General features: G+C 45.7%; 4 protein-coding genes across 6 annotated transcripts; all 4 read right to left on the bottom strand.

The window, feature by feature from the left end:
* Positions 1–2,326: 2,326 nt before the first annotated feature.
* LOC119327453 (F-box protein At5g49610-like) lies at positions 2,327–4,025 on the bottom strand. The gene is made up of 2 exons (XM_037600565.1): positions 3,779–4,025; positions 2,327–3,674 (listed from the first exon to the last, which is right to left on the bottom strand). Exons 1-2 carry the CDS (start codon positions 3,902–3,904, stop codon positions 2,889–2,891), a joined length of 912 nt encoding a protein of 303 aa, XP_037456462.1. The 5' UTR covers positions 3,905–4,025; the 3' UTR covers positions 2,327–2,888.
* A 3,703-nt stretch (positions 4,026–7,728) lies between these two features.
* LOC119332464 lies at positions 7,729–9,531 on the bottom strand. Its single transcript, XM_037605647.1, has 2 exons — positions 9,253–9,531; positions 7,729–9,156 (listed from the first exon to the last, which is right to left on the bottom strand). Exons 1-2 carry the CDS (start codon positions 9,376–9,378, stop codon positions 7,969–7,971), a joined length of 1,314 nt encoding a protein of 437 aa, XP_037461544.1. The 5' UTR covers positions 9,379–9,531; the 3' UTR covers positions 7,729–7,968.
* Positions 9,532–14,166: 4,635 nt separating this feature from the next.
* LOC119330949 (guanine nucleotide-binding protein subunit gamma 3-like) lies at positions 14,167–16,729 on the bottom strand. The gene is made up of 5 exons (XM_037604101.1): positions 16,326–16,729; positions 15,843–15,895; positions 15,083–15,127; positions 14,947–15,000; positions 14,167–14,667 (listed from the first exon to the last, which is right to left on the bottom strand). The coding sequence occupies exons 1-5, from the start codon at positions 16,422–16,424 to the stop codon at positions 14,409–14,411; spliced, it is 510 nt and encodes a 169-aa protein (XP_037459998.1). The 5' UTR covers positions 16,425–16,729; the 3' UTR covers positions 14,167–14,408.
* Positions 16,730–17,006: 277 nt separating this feature from the next.
* Positions 17,007–21,107, bottom strand: LOC119329708 (protein REVEILLE 8-like). 3 transcript variants are annotated; one of them, XR_005159682.1, is made up of 9 exons: positions 20,947–21,107; positions 20,152–20,209; positions 19,794–19,920; positions 19,547–19,708; positions 19,318–19,455; positions 18,566–18,675; positions 18,089–18,148; positions 17,450–17,577; positions 17,007–17,365 (listed from the first exon to the last, which is right to left on the bottom strand). XR_005159682.1 is itself a non-coding variant. In XM_037602781.1 (9 exons), exons 1-9 carry the CDS (start codon positions 21,096–21,098, stop codon positions 17,350–17,352), a joined length of 921 nt encoding a protein of 306 aa, XP_037458678.1. In that variant the 5' UTR covers positions 21,099–21,107; the 3' UTR covers positions 17,007–17,349. The 3 variants fall into 3 exon arrangements, 2 of the variants coding, with proteins under 2 accessions (XP_037458678.1, XP_037458679.1); XM_037602781.1 differs by having other exon boundaries at positions 17,450–17,547; XM_037602782.1 differs by having other exon boundaries at positions 17,007–17,577.
* Between the last annotated feature and the right edge of the window lie 22 nt (positions 21,108–21,129).

Genomic DNA, 21,129 nt, shown 5'->3' with positions numbered 1-21,129 from the left:
TATATCCCAGGATTCTGCATGATCCAGGCTGGAAGTCTATAATATTGTGCCTTGTTGAAATGTACTATATCCTTATTCCTTAATCTTGGTATATCCATGCATGTTGCCATGAGTATTTCTTTTCTTGTGACAGTCACTGGATTCGACATGATGTGTGTGCCCTTCGAATTACCCCTTTTTTCTTCTTTATACTTTTCGTTCTCTTTGGCTATATTGTTGCTTCTGATATTATTTCCATCAGCAGTTCAGGTTCTCTGGTGTTGTTCTATTCATGCAAGCTTGCAATAATTCTGTACTGATATTATATGGTACTGAAGAGTGGAGCAGTAGGGGTTAACTTGTCAGGGAACTCATAAATTACTTTGCTTGACTAAATTACTTTCTAGAAACAGTACATGTATGGTTCTGAAATTAGTCGATCGGATTCAGGCAAGTAGGCTTATGGTTCGATGAAGATTGCCAAGCAGGGGACAAAGACATGTCGGATGAAATCCCCTGTTTGACAGGCCACTAGAAGTAAGCGCGCTATTATAGTTCTAAAGCGAAATAAAGTTTTAACCTACCACACATCTGACAGCTTTGTGTATGAACCAAAGTAGTTAGTGACATGCGTTTTTCAAGTAAATTTTGACTCTTTAAAACTGAAGGCAAAACGTTTACTTGTCGCCATCTTCTTTACTGCATCTCACATTTTTGGTTTTGATGAGCACAACCACCCATAATCACAACTGGAATCCGGGTATTTGCCGAGTATCAGGAGTACTCGACGATGGCCCATATCCGCTTGGCAGAGCCTTTGCTGAGCGTAACACTCGGAAAGGGTGCTTGGTGTACATTCGCAAAGTAGGCTTTGCCGAGTCCCGTCTGTCGAGTCTTAGCCAAACAGGAAATTTTGAACACACAAGGGGTTGGGTGCATAGGTAGTAGCTAGTGACAAACAACAAACTTGAGAGTGCTTAGTCTTACTCTTAGCTACAGACATAATCATTCTGTTCTCTCCCCTAAACAATTAAGGAAATAATTATGTCCATTAGATCTTTAAGCTGCATATATACTGCTTAAGCTGTTTCATAAATGAGACTGACATCTCTTTATTCTTTACGCTTTGCATATTCAGCATAGAAAGAGACCATCCGCAATATTCCGTTACTGTTACAAAAACAGGGTGTCATCAATATCTGGCATAGATGTCATAGATGGATAGCAAGTCATCTTAATGATCTATTTGCTTGACAGAAATGGAAATATAGAGCAGAAAATGTAAATACTTCTAAACCTAGATAACATCAGCTCACATTCAGCCAACACGAACAGATGACAAGTAGCCATAATAATTTGTACTGCATGAAGGCAAATATATTAGGTGAGTAGGTAATTCATACAACTAAGCATTACCCAATGGATGAATGGATTGCTTGTCACTTACAAAAGTTGTACCGATGACCAACATTGTTCAATGCCACAAAAAGGCTGCACCCAGAGAGCATAATTTGGAATCATAGGGAGTAAGCGCAGTATTCTAATTCTATAATGAAGAAAAGTTTGATGGAGCATTCAAAAATAAATTCTAAAACGGAATAAAGTTTAAACCTATCACACGTGTGACTGCATTGTGTATGAATATAAGCTCAAGCTAGTGACATGTGTAGTAGGTCATGCAGCAAGACGGGCGGTCAAGTTACTTTTCAGGTTTAGCTGCAGGATGACACACGGGTAACAGTTTAAATTAGAATATAATTCAAAGTGCATCCAGTACACAGATCGTAGTTGACAAGAAAATTATGTTATGTGAGCTACATCATTGTCAACAAAATCTGAACAAGCTTCAAAAACAGGATTGGTTTGACAACAGCCTAGCAGTTCAACAGTATGGTGAGAATTCAAGTTGGAAAAACTGGTCAATCAAAAGTTCAATCCCCGCAAAAAAAAAGCACACTACTAGTGACAAACAGCAAACTTAAAGAGTGCTTAGTTTTAGCTACAGGCAGAATCATTTTGTTCTCTCCCCTGATCAAAATAAAGAGATAATGATGTTCACTCTATCTGCTAAGCTGCATACTGTTTAATATATAGAACAGCTCCATATCGGTTTCATAAATGACACTAACATCTCCTTACCCTTCGTATATGCGGCATAGAAGAGACCATTTGCAAAATTCTATTACCGTTACAAAAACAGGGCATCATCAATATTCAGCATAGATGCACAACAAGTCATATTTAAGATCTATTTGCTCGACACGACACAAATGGAAATAAAGTGAAGGAAATGGAAATAATTCTAAACAGTGATAATGGAAGCTCACATTCAGCCGACACGAACAAATAACAAGTGACCACATTAATCAGTACTACATAAAACACAAATATATTTAGGTCACCAAGTCATTCATACAACGAAGCAAGCATTACCCACTGGATCTGTTGTCGCTTACAAAATCTCTACTGGTGACCAACATTATTCAACGCCACAAAACGGTTGCATCCAAACCAGTGCCACGGAACTAAAAGAACGGTCTTTTCAAAGGCGGTAGTGATCATTCGAGAGCCAAATCCGCAAAGCAGGGAATAAAAGGTAGACCACCAAGGAAATCTCCAGAAGTGCACATGGGATGCACTTTCCCGCTGTCCATATCGTACGACAGACTCACCATCTTCCGGTCAGTAAGGAAAATCACATTGTATTCCGGATGAATTGCAAGCATCTCATACTTACAGGAGCCATCCTCTTGGTCACGATCCTTTTCTTCATTGGAGTCCATTTCTTCAAAGAGTTTTGGAACGTCAACTGTGTGCTTTAGGATCCACTCTCCGCTGACATAATTTTTGAGCACCCACACAGAGAGCTCGTAATCATGGGGATCCATATACCAAACATGAAGGAGTCCCTAAGAGCACCCCACCGAACCATAACCAGGTGTGGCCCCTAGCATTCCATCCGGGCCATCAATTTGCGGGAAAAGCTCCCCCTCAATGTCTAGTACAGTTATGAAAGGTTCATCGCCAAACAAATGCAAGAAATGGATCATGCCATTCAGGAAGACACATTCCTTGGTAACGGCAGGATACTCTCTGTATTCCCACCCACTGCTGGGAGTCCATTGTCCAGTTTCCCATGAGTATATTGCCACAACGTCAACCAAGTCGAGGAGGGGCGCAAACACCACGAAACGAGATGGAATGGCCGGGTCGGAAACCAGGAAGGGATAAATCAAATCACAACCCTCGGTGTCTTCACCGTCTTGGTCCAGCCATTCTATAGGAGGCAGCACAGTCCACTGCTCGGTCATCGGATTGCACACGACGAAATCGAATTTGTCTTGTCCCGATTCCAGTTTCCAGCATTTGCAGAGGAGGATGCTGGTGGAGCATTGCTCGAGCTTGATTCTTTGGTATCTCCCGCTCAGGAAAGGGAGCGAAGTGTCGATTAGCGGACGTCCACCGGACAGATTGCTGAAGCGGAGGCTGCCGACCGGGTGGTTGTGGAAGAATCCGGAGAGGGTCTGTGACGCCCTCTTGACGATTTTGGGGTCGGAGCAGAGCTGACGCCACTGCTTGGACACGCACTTGAAGCGGCAGAGCGACCGGTACGGCAGCCGCGCCAGGATCTCGACAAGGGGGCCCTCGGAGATGCTCGCCGCAGCCGCCGCCGGCTGCATCTGCTTCCTCCACTCCTACCAACGGACCCAAGAAAGAAAGATTAATTAGGCTCCCGGCCGATTCCCTTCCATGGACCCAAGAATGAAAGATTGATTGGAGGAGGAGGTATGGAGCAGACCTGAGAATCCACGGCGGGGAACGGCGGCGCAGGACGGGACTCGTCGCGGCGGCGGATCGCCAGCGGGTGGCTCTGCTCCTTCCCCGTGCGGCCATGCTTGCTTGTTTCTCCACCCCCTGGTGGCATCGTGGATGAGTGCCTGGAGGCCCTCGTGGGGGCAGGTTCCGGAGCTCGCCGGAACTCTAGCTAGGGTTCGGGAGCCGGAAAGGCAAGAGCGGCGGCCGCGGCTGTGTTCCTCGAGGGGATGGCCTTCACGATTCTTCCGGAATTCTGCCCCCCGATAATCTATATCTATATTTATATCTATATCAAACTATGCCTAATAATATCTTTATCTTTATGCTTATCTTTATCTTTATTTTTATCTTTATCTAATAATAAAGGGGTTATTACTTCTTACCATCCTAATTTTTGTCCGCTTCGTACGTTCCAAAATTTTCTTTCGTCCGTCGTGCTCGAACCATTTTTATCTTCGCTGGGCCTTGATCCTTCATCCATTGCTCAAAATTTATGCATTAATAATATACCTTAATTGGCAAGAAAATATGTATTGGCATGCATCAACCCTCTCTGGTTGCAAATTTCAATCGCACTCTCACAGTCATCAGTTGTTTTGCATATAATGCGAAGCTGCAACTTTTGTTCTTAGTCATTTACCTTGTAGCATTGCATATAATTTCTGAAATCAGACCTGCTAGAGCATATCCATTCATGGTGTAATTTATAGGCATGATAAGATTTTTTTTAAAAGATAACGCTAGTAGTATGTTTGCCTCCTCATTCACTTGTTCTTTCCATCGCAATTCGCAACTAACGTTGTGTTATCGCTAAATTGGTGTCAACAGGAAGATCGGGAACTTACGAAAATGTTGTACCAAGAGAATCTAGCTACACTTGATTGAGTGAAGGAACACCATGAATTTATGAGCTATGGAACTAGAGTTTGTTGTTGCATGATTTCTCAACCCAAAATGATCATAATCGCTTTTCCTCCTTTCTGTAGGTCATGCGTTGTGTTTTTCAAGAAGGGGAACAAGTGCATGAGTTGGTTTTTCAAGCTTCTTATGCCTATTCACGTCGCCGCTGTTACCCTGAACACTGTTTCAAATAGCCCGCTATAGCTCCGCTATAGCACGCTATAGCGTTTATAAAAAGTCTTGCGCTAAGAGACTTCGGTCCAAACAAATGAACAAACATTTTAAATAGCGCGCTATAGCTCTGCTATAGCACGCTATAGCATTTGAAAGAGGTCCGGCGCTAAGATGCTTAGCGCGCTATTTAAAACTTTGCCTGAAAGTAATCACCACTTGGAGGAGAAATGATGATTTGATGCTGCTCTGTTTTATCTATCCATGTCATGTATTATGAAGGAGCACGTTGCTGCTTGTCTGGTGTACGAGGACTGTGTGGGAGGTCGCCATGTGAAACATCCATTATCATGGTTGAGCACTATATAAGCTGACCCTAGGAACTTTTAAGATAAGTTTGCCAGCGGCTTGTTGAATTAGTTTCGATGTAATCAAAACCCTGTTACATTGTTGTTACTTGTGTTTCGAATCTCAAGTTCTTGAGTTTTTTATCCCTCTCGTCTTATGGCCAATCAAAAGTACTCCCTCTGTATCAAAATGTAAGACGTTTTTTTTGGTTTCGTCTTACATTTTGATACAGGAGTACCAAGCAATGTTCAGTTATCACTTATCACCATACACGTCCGCCCTACTTCTGTAATAAATGGGCATTCGGTTTACTAGTTAACTGCTCTATCGTCGCCTTTGTAAGTTTGTCATCAATCAGTCCTATTGCTGGACTAGCAGCAGCTCAATGTTTCCTTTGCTTCAACTTCAACAATGCACAAACCTGTAACTTGCAACGAAGCAATGCATGCCTATTGCGGTAACACTGAAACTTGGTCGTGTGCTGCAAGGCAGTGGAGAAGAGGAAGCGCAAGGGAGCTTCCAGGTTTCATGCTGCATTTTCTCTCCATGTTGTCATCTGTGGCATGACACCAGTTTTGCAGTTGCAGGACAGAGGCTGGACTGCTCAGATGTGATGTGCTGGCTCTGCAACCTCGATCCCAAATGTGTTCTTCTCGCTGAGCCGTGACATCTTCATGTCCTGATTCCAGATCAACAAGATCTTATTTTGCATTAGACTTGTTTGGTGTCTCTAAACAAGTTCTCATTTTCCAGAGAAATCATGTGATCAATATTGTTATGCGTGGCTTTATGGCTTGAATGCTTGATGACGTTGTTCTTTTCAATCTCATTCCTTCTGAAGTCCTCGCCACCTAGAGGATGTAGAAGATTGTAAAAGTTTCTCACCCTCCTAGAATATGTTGAAGAATATAGCGTGTTTCATACTACAGAGAATACATATATCTGAATGTTGAAGAATATAGCGCATCTCATACTACAGAGAAGATACATATCTCCCTTGTCTTTGTCATACCATGTTGGAGTGAATGGCAGCCCCAAACTTTACTACACTGCAGGATAGGTTCAGTGAAACGGCTCAGTGCACCATACAAGAAACTAACTCAAGCATCGAAGATTCTAACAGTTACTCACCTCAAAAGTTTTGCAGCAGAGGCAAAGAGGGGGAGAGAGTTGAGAGCCATCAGCAACAGTTACAGAGAACAACTAAGGAGTCTCGCCACAAAGGCACGAGAGCCAGCCGTCAACCACCGGACGGTGAGCATAGGGAAGGCATGGCCTCCAGCGGATAGCCTCATCATGGCAGTCCTTTCTAAGGCGGACGAAAGACGACGGGACACGACAAGGTTCCGGTGCTTCCAAATGTGTCAGGAGAACAAAGGCATTGGCTGCAACCTGCAACAGGGGCGACGGCCGCAGACACATTCCACCAGGTGGCAATGCTCGCAGACAGTGGCACCGTCGGGGACATGGATGCCGATGATCTACCGGAAGGAGGCGACAAACCGACAGTGGAAGATCAAATGGTCACACACCCAGCCTCACATTCTCCGACGATCTTATTTTTGAGCAGCAAGTCTCATGTGCCGATCTTGTAACAGATATGTGATAACTGCAAGACTTTCAGGTACTAGTTTGGAACCCAATCTACCCATACTAAATACTTGAGCATTCTGCATGACACCATATTTAGTAAACCATATACCGATCATGACACCATATATATTCCAGCATTCTGCATGATGCATGTGCCGTTTGAATTACCCCTTCTTTTTCTTCAATGTTCCTTCTATTTGGCTTTCGTTCAGTAACTTAGGCGCCATACCTGAAGATGTTTATATTTATACATATGCTGAGCCGCTGAACATTGAGGTTTTCTGTACATGCAAGCTTGCAATAGTTTACTACTGACACTATATGCTACTTGAGAGTGGAGACTATTAGGGATTTTGCTTTCCGGGGAACCCGGAATTGACTATGTTTGACTAAATTATTTACTCCAGACAAAATCTGAAGAACCTTCAAAAACAGGATTGGTTTGACAACCCTAGCAGTTCAACAGTATGGTCAGAATTCAAGTAGGAAAAACTGGTCAATCAGAAGTTCAATCCCCGCAAAAAAAGTTCAAAAACAGGAAATTAATTAGAAACACACTAGTAGCTAGTGACAAACAGCAAACTAGAAGAGTGCTTAGTTTTAGCTCCGGGCATAACCATTTTGCTCTCTCCCCTGAACAAAATAAAGAAATAATCATGCTCACTATATCTGGTAAGATGCATACTGTTTAATATATAGAAACGCTCCATATTGGTTTCATAAATGACACTAGCATCTCTTTACACTGTATATGCAGCATAGAACGAGACCAACCATCCGCAAAATTCTGTTACCGCTACAAAAACAGGGCTTCATCAATGTTCAGCATAGATGGACAGCAAGTCATATCGAATATCTATTTGCTTGACAGAAATGGAAATAACAGCAGAAATAGAAATACTTGGATAATGTAAACTCACATTCAGCCGGCGCGAACAGATAACAAGTGACCACATTAATCAGTACCACATAAACGCAAATAAATTTAGGTGACCAAGTCATTCATACAACTAAGCAAGCATTACCCACTGGATCGGCTATCGCTTACAAAATCTCTACCAGTGACCAACATCGTTCAACGCCACAAAAAGGATGCATCTGGAGAGCATATATAATTTGGAATGCTAGGAGGCCATATCCAAAGCAGTGCCACGGAACCAACTAGAAGAGTGATTTTTGCAAAGGTCGAGCCAAATCCGCAAAGCAGGGAATAAAAGGTAGACCACCCAGGAAATCTCCAGTGGTGCACATGGGATGCACTTGCCTGCTGTCCATATCGTACGACAGATTTACCTCCTTCCAATCAGTAAGGAAGATAACATTATGTTCCGGATGAATCGCAAACACATCGTACTTGTGGGCCCCATCCTCTTGGCGGGGGTAATCCTCTTCCTCATCGGATTCCGTTTCTCCAAAGAGCCGCGGGACGTCGACGGTATGCTTTAGCGTCCACTCTTCTTCATCAGTAGCATAATAATCCTTGAGCACCCACACGGAGAGCTCGTAATCATGCGGATCCATATACCAAGCATGAAGGAGTCCCTGAGAGCACCCCACCGAACCATAACCAGGTATGGCTCCTATCATGTCATCCGGGATAGCAATCTCCCGACACACCTCCCCCTCCATGTCCAGCACGGCTATCAAAGGCTCGTCGACCGTCGAATGAAGAAAATGCATCATGCCATTGAGGAGGACGGCGCATTCCGGATTGACGGCGGGATACGCTATGTCTTCCCACCCGCTGCTCGGAGTCCATTGTCCGGTTTCTGATGAGTATACCGCCACGGCGTCGACCAACTCCATGAGGGGCGCAAACACCACGAAACGAGACGGAGCGGCTGGGTCCAAAACCAAGAAGGGATACATCAGCTCGAAACATTCGGTGCCTTCATCGTCTTCGCCCGGCCATTCTATAGGAGGCAGCACGGCCCACTGCTCGGTCATAGGATTGCACACGACAAAGTCGAATTCGTCGTCGTCTTCCATTTCCCAGCATTTGCAGAGGAGAAGGCTGGTGGAGCATTGCTGAAGCTTGAATCTTTGATAGCTTTTGCGCAGGAACGGGAGCGATGCGTCGACCAGCGGGCGTCCGCCGGACAGATTGCTGAAGCAGAGGCTGCCGGCCAAGTTGTTGTGGAAGAATCCGGAGAGGGTCTGCGGCGCCGTCTTGATGCTTTTGATGAGGTCGGAGCAGAGCTCGGCCCACTGCTTGGAGACGCACTGGAAGCGGCAGAGCGACCGGTACGGCAGCCGCGCCAGGATCTCTCCGAGGGGGCCCTCGGAGGAGACGCTCCCTGCCGCCGCCGGCGGCGGCGGTTGCCTCTGCTTCCTCTGCTTCTTCGTCTTCTATGAACGGACCGAAGAAAGATTAGTTAGGCTCCCGGCCGATTCCCTTCCATTGACCCAAGAAAGATTGATTGGAAGAAGAGGTACGGATCAGACCTGAGAAGCTACGGCGGGGAACGGCGGCGCAGGTCGGGACTCATCGCGGCGGCGGATCGCCGGCGGGTGGCTCTGCTCCTTCCCCGTGCGGCCATGCTTGCTTGCTTCTCCTCCCCCGGCTGGCATCGCGCTCCTCGTGGACTCGTGGATCGGTGGCTGGCCGTCGTGGGAGGAAGTTCCGGAGCTCGCCGGAAGTCTAGGGTTTGGAAGCCGGAAGGGCAACAGGGCGGCGGCGGCCGCGGCTCGTGTTCCTCGATGGCATTCACGATTTTTCCAGAACTCTCCGAGATAACCGTCCGTATGTATATCTTGAAAAGTGATTTATTTTTTCTTTCAAGAAACTACCCTACCTTATCGCGAACCAACTTATGGTGGGATAATTAGGAGGACGGTGGTATCCTGGATTTATTTGAGGATTTCTAGCGATGTGCGTTTAGTGAAAAGAGACGTCTCCATCGACTACAAGGCGACTGTGGTGACTTCGTTTATCTCAAAATGATATGCCGGCCCAGTCTCTCAGAGGTGCTCATAAGGGTAGGATGTACGTGTGTATTTATAGAGGTGAGTGTAAGCACGTATATATGAGCGTCTACGTCTAGATTGTGTTCTGAAAAAAATAAACTATCTTACCTACACGCAAATTAACACGCTTGGTCTTTTCAAAAAAAATTACCCGCCTTCTCTTTTTTGAAACTAAATTTTTTGGTCTATCTGCAACTTTTAACAATAAATCAACGGTGGATATAGCATGCCAAATGATTTTATCATAACTTTTGCATAAACAAGCATCATTAAATGCAACAAACCGAACGAATCGAAGTTGGCTGATGTTTTAATGGTGCACATTAATGTTGTTATGCATCAAGGGAACCACTTGGCGTCAATATTGGAGGGCCTTTTTGGTTCGGACTATTGGATACACACAAGTAGGGGAAGAGTGGGGTTGCCCTACCACCCAACAAGAGCATGTGCCGCTGACCTGCAAGAAAAGCGACCTATATAAGTAATTCAGTACTGGTGTTTGTTTGTTGTCCATTTGATACTCACGTCTAACTCCTGGGCTGTCCTCGAGCAACCCTGGAGGACCCCACCACCACCTACCCATATTATACCATGCCTTTTTATCGTCGTTAAATGCTAAGCCCTAAATAACGTATGACGGCGGTATGCCCATGCTCAACATGTTCACTCACCCGTGGGCTTCTCCCCCTCCACAAGGTGGTTGCTCTAAAGCCCCCTCCTCTCTCTTCCTTGTCTGGCTATGACCTCCGACGAGCTGCAGTGGCCTGGATCGGGCATGGATCTAAAATCTTGAACCGTGTCATCCTCAATCACCCTACGGTGCCAACAATATAATACACCATGTTAGGAGTCTCTATCGGTGTAGCAGTTGAGTTGTTGGTCTGGTTAAGATGCATGGATGTTGAAACTTCCCCCCTTTTGCCTTAGATCCAAATGTGCCCCTGCACCCTCGGCTTCCTCTGCCTCGGTCTCAGTCGCGACTGTAGACCGACCTAGAAGTCACAAGTCATGCCCTCGAGACCGTGTATGGTTGATTGGGTGTGTGGTGACTAGTAGAAGGCTAGAGAAATCTGTGTTGGTGTCAACTATCTAACAATGGTGGCACCTTCGGGTGGCATATCCCACCTTGGTGGCGATGTCATGCCTTCCCTCCCTCTATGGTGGGCTTGGGGGTGTGAAGAAATCATTGTTTGGCTTCATCCAGCCATGAGGCGTTGTTCTCCCATATTAGTGGTGTCGCTCATCCCCTTTTGGCGGACTCTTTTTTTTTGCATTCTTGTGAGCCTTCAAGTGTCCTCGGCATTTGGTTCCCCCATTATTGTCATTCTCGTCGTGATATCATGTCAATTAATACCTCTCTTCTCCGCACTCCCTTGGGCAATGACTACTCAATTAATATCTCTCTTCTCCGCACTCCCTTGGGCAATGGCCACCCTTTCAGTGAAGAATTTGTCCAATCCTTCATACATGCTCGATGCGCTAGTATCTCTCATCTCCTTGCACTCCGGCATGGGTAACGACCACCCTTCCAACGAGCATGGGCGCTGGGTTGGCAATGGAGCAACTCCCTGATCATCAACACTCGTGGTCCTTCCTTGCCGGCGATTTCAGCATTGCCTTAATTGGAGCTCTCATGGAATATGAAAAGAATATACAAGACATATTTACCGCTCTCTAAATTCATGTATGGGGTTTTCTTTTCAAAGGTTCTCTCACATGAGTTGTCAACAAGGCAAATAACATTTATATGGTGTGTCATTTTCTCCTCATTTCCCTACTATGTTTGAAGGAATTTGAACAACATATCAAACGCCATACTACTCAAAATTTCCCCGTCACTGTTTCAGAGGAGTTGTTATCAAGATTATGGCTATTTGCAAGATCAAAAAACGATTAGGATAGTGATAAAGTTAATTTAGCATGTGTTGATTATGTACTTGCCACTTTTGGTAACCATCCCTTTTGAAAACCACCTTGAATCTCCAACATGGTGCCGCAAAACAGACTCACTATCCATCCACGGACGCGTCTATGGACACAGATACGGGAGCCGGCCATCCAATGTCGTTCCCAACACGTCCGCCCGATCACAAAAGTTCAAATGTTGATCAATAGCAGTTGTGATGAGTAAATAAGTGCATAGGTATGTAATCTTCACAACCAAAAAGTGGCAGATGTTACATGCATCTGATAACAAAAGTTATAGTTCGACAATCTGTGCAAATTGTGCCCTCTCAGACTGGCTATTCGTGCCTCATCCCTTATCACTCTATCGCCGACTCCTCCACACCTTTTGCCTTCATCATTTTTGCTGCCAAGCGCTTCAACATATTTGCATGAATGGCTTGCACGATCTTCCCTCCATCGGGATCCAAATCGTTCATCTTCATGGCAACATTTGGATTCCTCCTAAGCGCCCGCAAGCTCAGCCTCCTCTCTTTGAGCTTGGTCTTATTCTCTTCGAGGTTGATCTTTTTCTCCATCACCTCAATGAACATGTCACACCTCTCCGCCTTCTTTTCCTCCTTGACGTCATGACGCTACATGTCTCCTCCTTATTTTCCATGATGCCCTTGACCTTCTCCATCATCTTGGTCGCCACCCCTTCTCGCTTCCCCTTCCCCTACTTCGTACCCCCACTTCCTCCCTCGGATTGCCCTTTTGACCTTCTTGGTCGGGTCTCCTTTTGTTGGGTATGTTGGGTCACCATCTTCGTCTTCATTGTCGATGCCGTCGGTCTTGATGGTATGAAAAATTCGATAGGAGCCACTTAGGTTGTTCATTCAACTTCAACCAACAATGCATGAGGATGAGGTTATTTTTCTCCACCTTGAAATACAATGTGATCGCACGGGAGGGCTAGCAAAGAGGCATCGTCAACATATATAGCATATCGTGACAAATGACCAACACATATAACAACTTACTTGCTCAGAGATTAGCGTACAACTTGGCCATTGGTTTACGAGTGTATTGAGATGGCCACAATACTTGCTCACGGGCTCTTGGATGGTGTACCATCAATGTGTGAGTGACTTTGGCATACGATCTCGGATCGCTTCCGAGCGGTAGAAATCGAAGTTCTTGTGCTCATGGAGCCAAGTATGAACATCAAAGGTCGAGCCTCTTTGTTCCGTGCCTTGAAAATGAACCACGCTAGTGGCCAACCAAGCATCACACAACAATTTGTACTCCCTCAAATTGAAACTTGCTCCCATCTCCTTCTTCTTTGGGTCGCCACCGGCCGGCCAATCATCTGGATCAATGCCCGTCTGGTCGGCGTTTGAGTCCAACTGCTGTGTGTATGTTTTCGGTTGCTCGATGTATGCACCCAGCTGCTCATTATACGCGCCCAACAGCCCAACTGCTTGTGGTACAATCATCCACTTGTCCGTCTTCGAAGCCACATTCGTCATGGATGATGTCCAACATCTCCCCATTATCCGTCGACGTCGTGCCCGGTTGAGACATACCGGCGAATAGAGAGTGGGCACTCAATTGATCCATGCTCGACATCTGTGACTGGACAAGTTGCGGCAATGACGAGTCAGTGAAGTGGAGGGACGCCGATGGCTCATGGCACGGATGTGCCGGAAGTGGCCGTGGACGGGTGCTGATGACCCAGCTGTGTGGCGGCATAGTAGTATCGGCTTCATCTCCGCTGCCCAGGGTGGAGACTGCATCGACGGTGGCGGCACATTTTGAGCTTGGTCCTCGCCCGCCAAAGCCACTATCTCCTTGCACCTTTCGATCGGGCGGTGCATTTTGTGGGTCGCCGAGTTGATCTTTTGGGCGGACAATAGCTTTGGATCCTCCTTCTTCAACTCCGGCAATGATACAAACAAATCCATGTGGCGGTCGATGGCGATAAGGGCAGGAACATGGGTGGAGGGCGGTGACAATCGGCCGAAGGGGGTGGGATGCGTGGACTTTGGCTCACGGGGGATCCAAGTGGGGTTTATTTTTGGAGGGGGTGTCGGAGTCCTACGTGGGATCATGAGTCCCACAAACCTCCCCAGTGTTATGTCTTATTTTGCAGGAACTCGAACACGCGGGACGTATGCCACATCACATTGGATGACAAAAAGGTATGGACGCATCTATCCGGAAGTTTTGCGGCACAGCGTTGGAGATGCTCTAACTGGGTATACCGTGATCGGCTAGAGATGCTCTAACTGGGTATATATACACAAATAATGCTACACGTATAAAAGGATACATGCTTTTACATAAAGGTGAGTTTTGATTGGAGATTAAGGGGGAGAAGAGGCCCACCCCATGAAAATCAGGAGGGGAGAGATTAGTTAGTTTGAAAAGATCCTAGTCAGCGTGTAAAAGCATGTAAACCTTTGTATGTTTGGCATTATTGATATATACACCCTAACCATCATCAGTGAGAAAAACCGTTCATTCCGCAGTTATCTCCAAAGCTTTAATTACAACGTAGGAGACTATAGGAAGGACGAAAGCACAAGTGATCCATCTCCGTGGCAAGTAAAACCAGGCAAATCCACAGCGCCAACTGAGCCAGAAATACATCATCATCATCATGCCCGTCAAAAACACCAGCCGAGCCTGAGCCTACAGGCAACGCACACAGCAAGAACAAAGAAGAAAAATCTCGATACGGCCCCTCATGAACACAGGCAGCAGCGAGGGCGAGGGACGCCGCCGCAGCACGCGGCGCCGCAGCCGGCACAGGCAGGGCACGCGCAAGAGGAGGAGCAACCGGCACAGGAGCATGAGCAGCCACACGAGGGTCCGCCGCCGCAGCCCCCGCTCCCCACGCAGCACCGGGGGCATCCGCAGCAGCAGCTCGGGCCCTTGAGCTGGACTGCGGAGCACCCACCGCCGCAGATCCACGGGAAGCAGCTCAAACACGCCCACCGGGTTCTGCAGGCACAGACATTAACACCCCCCTCAGTCAGTTCATTTCAATGACTAACTAAAAACGAGTCCAAATCGATGCACTACATTACTGGCTGATTCATTATTTGTTAAGGTTTGTAGAGTGCCGATGTAAAAATGGGAAAATTAGCAATATTTCAAACTTTGAAATGCTTCGAGTGCAGTTTAGTATAACAATTTGCATCAGCTTGGGTTGCTCCGGCATCATTTTCTTTCAAGAGAACCATCGGCATATTTTAAGATCTGCGGGAAGAAAATGATTACCGAATCTTCTTTGGGAAGCGATGAGATTGATCGGCGTTTCCCTTCTCAGATGAACTGCACGCTTGTAAAGAGAGATACTAGTAAGAACAAAGATATCTTGTAGGCCAAGACAATTTCTCAACCTGAAAATCCATACATCGTTATGAATGGATCGGCATTCCTTCCTATGAACTCATCGACCCTGCAAATTTTATCAAAGGAGCAAACGACGATCAATCACCTCCATATGTCACGAACAAGAAGAAAATTAACTTGAAGCTGGCACAATTGCGTGAACTGATTGACATATGAAGAAGAATCACATATTTTTGCCTTTTGCACACATGATTTGACTGCCACGTCTGCAGCTTACGCTGATATTCCTTTATGAAGAAGAATGAAGTAAACAGTGGCACTAAGATTGGAGATGAAAATAAAAGCACTGCCTGTACAGTCACCGCAACCCTATATAATTTAAGTCCAGTTCCAAAACATACTCATATATTTAAATACAATCAATCATCCTAATCAAATTTCAAATAACCAAATCTCCTAAACTATTGCTACCGGATTTGCATAATGTTCAATTGTACGTGTATACTATTTTCAATCATTGGCATGGAAGCCCATGGTCGTAGATAGCAATGTGCTGTACAAGTTTCCACTGAGAGCGACATTTCTCGGCTAAAATGTGAAACTTCTATTTATAGGTTTTACCTAAAATCTGTGTTGCTTTCACACATCCATGTAGATGTGTTGCGCGTATCTGCACAACTTTATTCAAACATGGGCTCACTTGTAATGGATTGTTCTCCATTCTCGGAGCCCGAGAACTATTTCTTGTTTTCGCTCCCTTAGTCACTCCTTAAATTTCAAAAAGGAAACTGATGCAAGGATTGAAGAAAACAGCAGCTTACTCTTTGCAGCATATGGAGGCAGCATGGAGCCCTTCAATGGAACTGATCTCCCCCTGGCACGGAAGAACAGCTTCTTGAATTCCAGAAAAATGATTTATTTATTTTTTACTGAAAAAAGAGGCAGCTAGGCTAGCTACTAGCATTATAGTACAAGGAAGAAAGGGCATGTGTCAACTTTTCAGTTCAGGCTGCTAAACTAGTAGAAACTAGAAAGGGCATGTGCTACTAGGATATTTTAACTTTTAGCAACACTTGGAATCTGCTAGAAAGGAACACCTGGAATTGACTTAGAAGTGACAACCAAACTGTGTTCTGGTAACAGACTCTAGATGCCTATAAAGAAATGGTGATCATTTGTGTATGCTCAACTGCTAATCAGTAATTTTTCTTGCGTAATAACAGAGTAACAGCAGGGCACCATTTAACAGGGCAGTAGTGCGGGAGGCAACCAGGAAGAGCGATTAAGGTTAGGAGCTTGGTTACCTCGAGGAAGCTGATCTGGCGGTGGAGCGTGTCGACGGCGAGCTGCAGGCGGTGGCGGCCGCAGGGGTCGAGCGGGGACTTGGGCCTGGGCGCCGCCATTGCCGGCCTCGAGAGAGCTTGGCTAATAGCTTGACGGTGGACGGAGAGCTCGCTCGCTGGCGCCGGCTGGCTAGCTGGGCCAGGAGAGGAGCGGGGGGCGGCTGGTGGACGGCGGCGGGGAGTGCGGGGAACCAGAGAGCGTCATGAATAGAATGAATGAGCGATCAATCTAGGAGATCAGACCAGATCACGCCGCCGGTGTGGGGGTTGGGGGGAGGACCAAGGGGGTTTAAAGGCCGGGCGGCGGCGGCGGAGAGGGGGAGAACGACGGAGGTGGCCGCCGGAAGTAGGAGACAGGAAGTCGTCTATAGGGCTGGCCACTGGGGGAGGTGGTAGGTGGTGGGTAGGGTTAACCAAGGCTGCTGGGCCGGCTGGATCGTGGCGGGCCTACCAGGACCAGACTCTACCGTCTCTGAAGAAAAAAACAGCATCTTGTTTGTTCTTTTCTAAAGTAGCTAATCAAGTCCATTTTTTGGGATTAAAAAACAAAGCAATCTTGCATAATGTTACTAGCTGATCGATGACTTGATTATCATTTTTCGTTCGGAAAAAACATGATCAATGATAGAAGACGATGAGACGAAAAGAGTTCACTGGATACATATCCCAAATCCCCTCCTCATGACGATGAAGATAATAGACTTACAAACAAAATCATCTCAAAACAAAGAATTACACACAAGAATGGTCTTCGTGGGTAATAACACTTTCCCCTCTTCCCTCTCCAAAACAACATGCGCAACCATGCCCTGACTATACATGCCACAAAGCCTCATCAACAGATAGATAAAAGTTCCCACATCTAAAAGCCCGAAAACATCTCGAAGAACTATTTACAAACATAGGCACGCGGTGATGCAGAAACATGCTGCACCTCTGACAACAAGCGATGCCGCAACATGTCGCAATGTACTGTCCTCTCCCCTCATTTGCTCCTTACCCTGCAGAGCGGTCCATGCGCTTAGCGAAATTAGCGATGTCGCAAGCATGGATCCGTGCTCAGGAAGAGGGTGACTAGAAATTACATGAATGGGACGCTAAGGGTCTGAGTAGACCCCGGATCTCCTACGCTCTCGTGCCTGGCTTGGCCCATGTCGGCACCGTGCGACGAGAGCATCCTCCTCTGCAACAGTCAGGGATGCTGTATGCTCAGCTGGATTTCCAAGAAAGATGAATTGCAACATATTAGGGAGAATGAAATGATCTCATGAAACACAATATTATACTATATGCTTCATTCCTGACAAAGCACCCAGCAAGCAAAACACCATCCTGCCATTTACTTTTATTTTACATAACAGGATAGCACCGATTCGGATTATTGTGCAGCATGGAGTGGAGCGTAACTGGCTCTGTGTTGATTCAGTTCAGAACAGTCACAAAAAAGAATCTTCACAGATAATGGATTAGTACTACAAGTTGTGGCAGATTCACAAATGAAGCAAAATTATTATGCTAAAACAATTAGTTTTTAAAAAATAGTTGTGACACTAATGGGGATGTCAGGATGGTAAACAATTCGAGAACTGTTCGACAATACCGCAAGCTACTTCTGTTCTACAGTACCATCAGCTACTTTATTTACAGTAGGTAGACAAATATGTTGGATCACGGAGTAAATATTAAGCAGATGGTATGCAAGAAAAAATAATTTAAGTCCTTACATGTGTCTCAAAGTCCGGGCCAGACAGGTTTACCGATAGATTTTTCATCAGTTGTAGTACCTGGAGATTATCCCATAAAAAGAGCATTGTAAGTGAGTAGAAGTTATTAGGTAATAAAAGTGAATCCCTGACAGTACATTTCGACTTGCAAAAGAATGAACAAAGTAAGCATCTGCATTTGCTGCGAACATATAAGTAACGTATATAAGAATTACAGCAACTAAATATCCTTGATAAGGAGTAATGTGCAACAATGAGTAATTAAACTTCACCCCAGAATCCACCTGTCTGGAATAGTTTCATAGGTTTTTATATGACACTGACTGAATCGAGGTACTGACATAGCAGCTTGTGAGTAACTGGGATGCCACTAAACAATGCAAACAAAATGACCTGGCCTTCATGCTTGCAGAAATTAATAGCTTTATAGCAGAACAAATGAATCAATTATAGAGGGGACATTAGCAAATGGCATACCGTTTCAGCATCTATAGGATCCATCTCTCTCAACTTCTGCAAATGTCCTGTTGTATCTGGATCAAATACGCCCCCAAGAAAGTTGTATACTTGAGCAAAGTCTGGCATGGCTGCAAGTTAACCAGAATAAGTACAAAACAAATGTCAGACTGGAAACTGATAAACCAGAAAGGCGAACACATTGATTAATATCAAGGCCATCAAAGGGTAATATGAAATACTGCACATCATTACATTTTCACATTGTAACAGGTACATCATTTATCATCCAGGCATCAAGAGCATTTATGGCAAATTCGCAAAATTTGAAGGACAGAATCAAGGTAAGCCAAATGCAGAAGGCTCCAACAGAGTTAAACAGGGAGAAACACACTGATTGACACCACAAACTGAAAGGTTCAAAAATAATGAATGGAAGTTAAACTAGCCTGTTAGTGTCCTCTCATATCATGCACATCTGCCAGATATGCGGAATAGAATTTGCACATATCATATCATGCACTTTAACAAGTGGAATATAATTAAATGAATGTGACCGATTGATCAACACTTTAACAAGTGGAATAGAATTTGCACATATCATGCATTCCAGTTTACATCTAATATAACCAGATGAATCTTAGTATAGCCACAACAGTTGCCACCATAATCCATAGGGTTGTGAATTTGTTAAAAAATTGTATAGATGTCCACAACAGTCTCCAGCATGTTAACAAACTGTATAGATGTATGATGTACAAAGAGAAGCTCACCATGCAGTGCTGGAAGTATAATCTCTTGCTCAATAGCATCGGAAGTTGGCCAAATCTCTTGCTCAATCGCATCAGAAGTTGCCCAAGTTCCAGATTGGCACTCTATGCTACTAGAGCTATTATTTGCAGCGCCTAAATCTGTCGGTTCAATAAGAACGAAGAAGTTAGTGGTACCTTGTAAAAATATTGACCATGGATAGAATATGCGGTAGTTAACACAATTGCAAACCTTGTGTATGTCTTGGGCTATAAGGCTGGGCAAGAACATCATCCCAGGAAGGAAACGTGTCGTCTGCACTTGAGTTTGTAGCGACAGTAGGTGCATCCATAGGTATAACACATCCTTGCTCCACGACATGAGGAGGCTGTTGTGGTAAGTCAACTTCAGGGGCTGCAGGAGCTCCAAGATGTCATATTAGACCGTTTTTCATTGTAAGTTATTCAGGTTAGTCAGATGAGGGATGAAAAATGCTTACCCTTTTTCGAGGCTTTGTTATGTGGGTACGGGTGTGCCGCCTTCCTCTTCGGCCTAGGTGGCGGCAGATGCTCACCTGTTCCATTCTTTTGAACCTTCAGAAAGTACTTCTGTGCGTGGCTCCTGATCTGTCAACAGAACTGTTGTTTTAGATCACCGCACAGTTTGTCAGGCACAAATATATAAGAAACCAATATCTATGTTGCAAACAAACAGACCTGGAAAATGTATGTCTATCAGCAATAAAATATTGGTTGCCAAGCCAGACGACTAAGCATATTTTGTCAGATGATAATAACCAACTAAACAGCTAAACAGAAGCAGAAGGTGAGTGCAGAAGAGAGCATCTCTATATATACCTGTATCACCGTCTTGGAGCCAACAAACGCCTCAATCTTTCTCCAATCGCGATCGAACCTGTTATGCAAAAACACAAACAAAGAGATACATGTCACTAACGAGGATAGACAGACAGACTATACACAGAGAGCCATTTCAGTTGCCACACGAGCCAGCCTCTCGAGAAGCAGCCGGCCTATGGTGCCAACACAAAGCACTCTTGTGCTCTGTCCATAGATTATCTGAACCTATGAAACGGCTACACGAAATTTCGATGTTAAGTCGCCCTGGCAGACGGACGACGGTGTCGACGCCGCTCGGTCAGAACAAGCTAACAGAGTGAAGTTTTACAGGGCACATGATTAATTGGTGAAAATATGGTAGAAATCAAATGTAAAATGACCCATGGTTTGCTGGTAACGGATGGATGGATGATTTGCGACGCAGGCGCCGCATCGAGCATAGCATCGATCGACACGATGAGCAGTTAACCACCTATTCCAATAAGTAGACCCTACTCCCACCTGCCAAGCTCCATGGGGATTCATTCAGTTCAGACTTGAGACCAGGCGTCTAGTACAGCATGCGGTCCAAATCGAAATCAACTGCGCAGGCAGCTGCCAGACGTTCTACTCTAGCCTCTAGCCCGGCCGGCGGGGCGGGATCCTCGGCTAAACTCGGGACCTAGCACGCCGGCGAGCTGGCGAGCTCTGACCAGCCGGACCTAAGCTGGGTCCCCAACCAGCAAACAAGACGAGACGGCATGAGGTCTGGGCCGAAACCAAGTGAAGAGGGTGGAGGTGGAATCTGCTTACAGGAGGAGCGCCTCGATGAACTTGTCGTGCTCCGGGTCGGTCCAGCTCTCCCGCGACTTGGTGATGGTGTATGGCTTCCTCACCCTCCCCGGCCCCTCCGCCCCCTCCCCCTCCCCGCCGACCCCCACCGCCGGCTCCATCACCGCCGCCATCACCCACGCCTCTGATCCGATCTCAGTCCCT

Source organism: Triticum dicoccoides, chromosome 7A (assembly GCF_002162155.2).
Source record: "Triticum dicoccoides isolate Atlit2015 ecotype Zavitan chromosome 7A, WEW_v2.0, whole genome shotgun sequence".
NCBI classification, from domain to species: Eukaryota; Viridiplantae; Streptophyta; class Magnoliopsida; order Poales; family Poaceae; genus Triticum; species Triticum dicoccoides.
This window is presented reverse-complemented; position numbering and strand designations above follow the sequence as displayed.

Coding starts and splice junctions, on each gene's coding strand:
- LOC119330949 (XM_037604101.1), bottom strand. CDS start 16,424: ATGGCGGCGCCCAGGCCCAAGTCCCCGCTCGACCCCTGCGGCCGCCAC. Junction 15,896..16,325: donor GCCAGATCAGCTTCCTCGAG/GTAACCAAGCTC, acceptor CTTCCGTGCCAG/GGGGAGATCAGTTCCATTGA. Junction 15,001..15,082: donor GCCGATCCATTCATAACGAT/GTATGGATTTTC, acceptor ACAAGCGTGCAG/TTCATCTGAGAAGGGAAACG.
- LOC119329708 (XM_037602781.1), bottom strand. CDS start 21,098: ATGGCGGCGGTGATGGAGCCGGCGGTGGGGGTCGGCGGGGAGGGGGAG. Junction 20,210..20,946: donor TTCATCGAGGCGCTCCTCCT/GTAAGCAGATTC, acceptor TTTGCATAACAG/GTTCGATCGCGATTGGAGAA. Junction 19,456..19,546: donor TAGCCCAAGACATACACAAG/GTTTGCAATTGT, acceptor TTGAACCGACAG/ATTTAGGCGCTGCAAATAAT.
- LOC119327453 (XM_037600565.1), bottom strand. CDS start 3,904: ATGCCACCAGGGGGTGGAGAAACAAGCAAGCATGGCCGCACGGGGAAG. Junction 3,675..3,778: donor TCCCCGCCGTGGATTCTCAG/GTCTGCTCCATA, acceptor GTCCGTTGGTAG/GAGTGGAGGAAGCAGATGCA.
- LOC119332464 (XM_037605647.1), bottom strand. CDS start 9,378: ATGCCAGCCGGGGGAGGAGAAGCAAGCAAGCATGGCCGCACGGGGAAG. Junction 9,157..9,252: donor TCCCCGCCGTAGCTTCTCAG/GTCTGATCCGTA, acceptor GTCCGTTCATAG/AAGACGAAGAAGCAGAGGAA.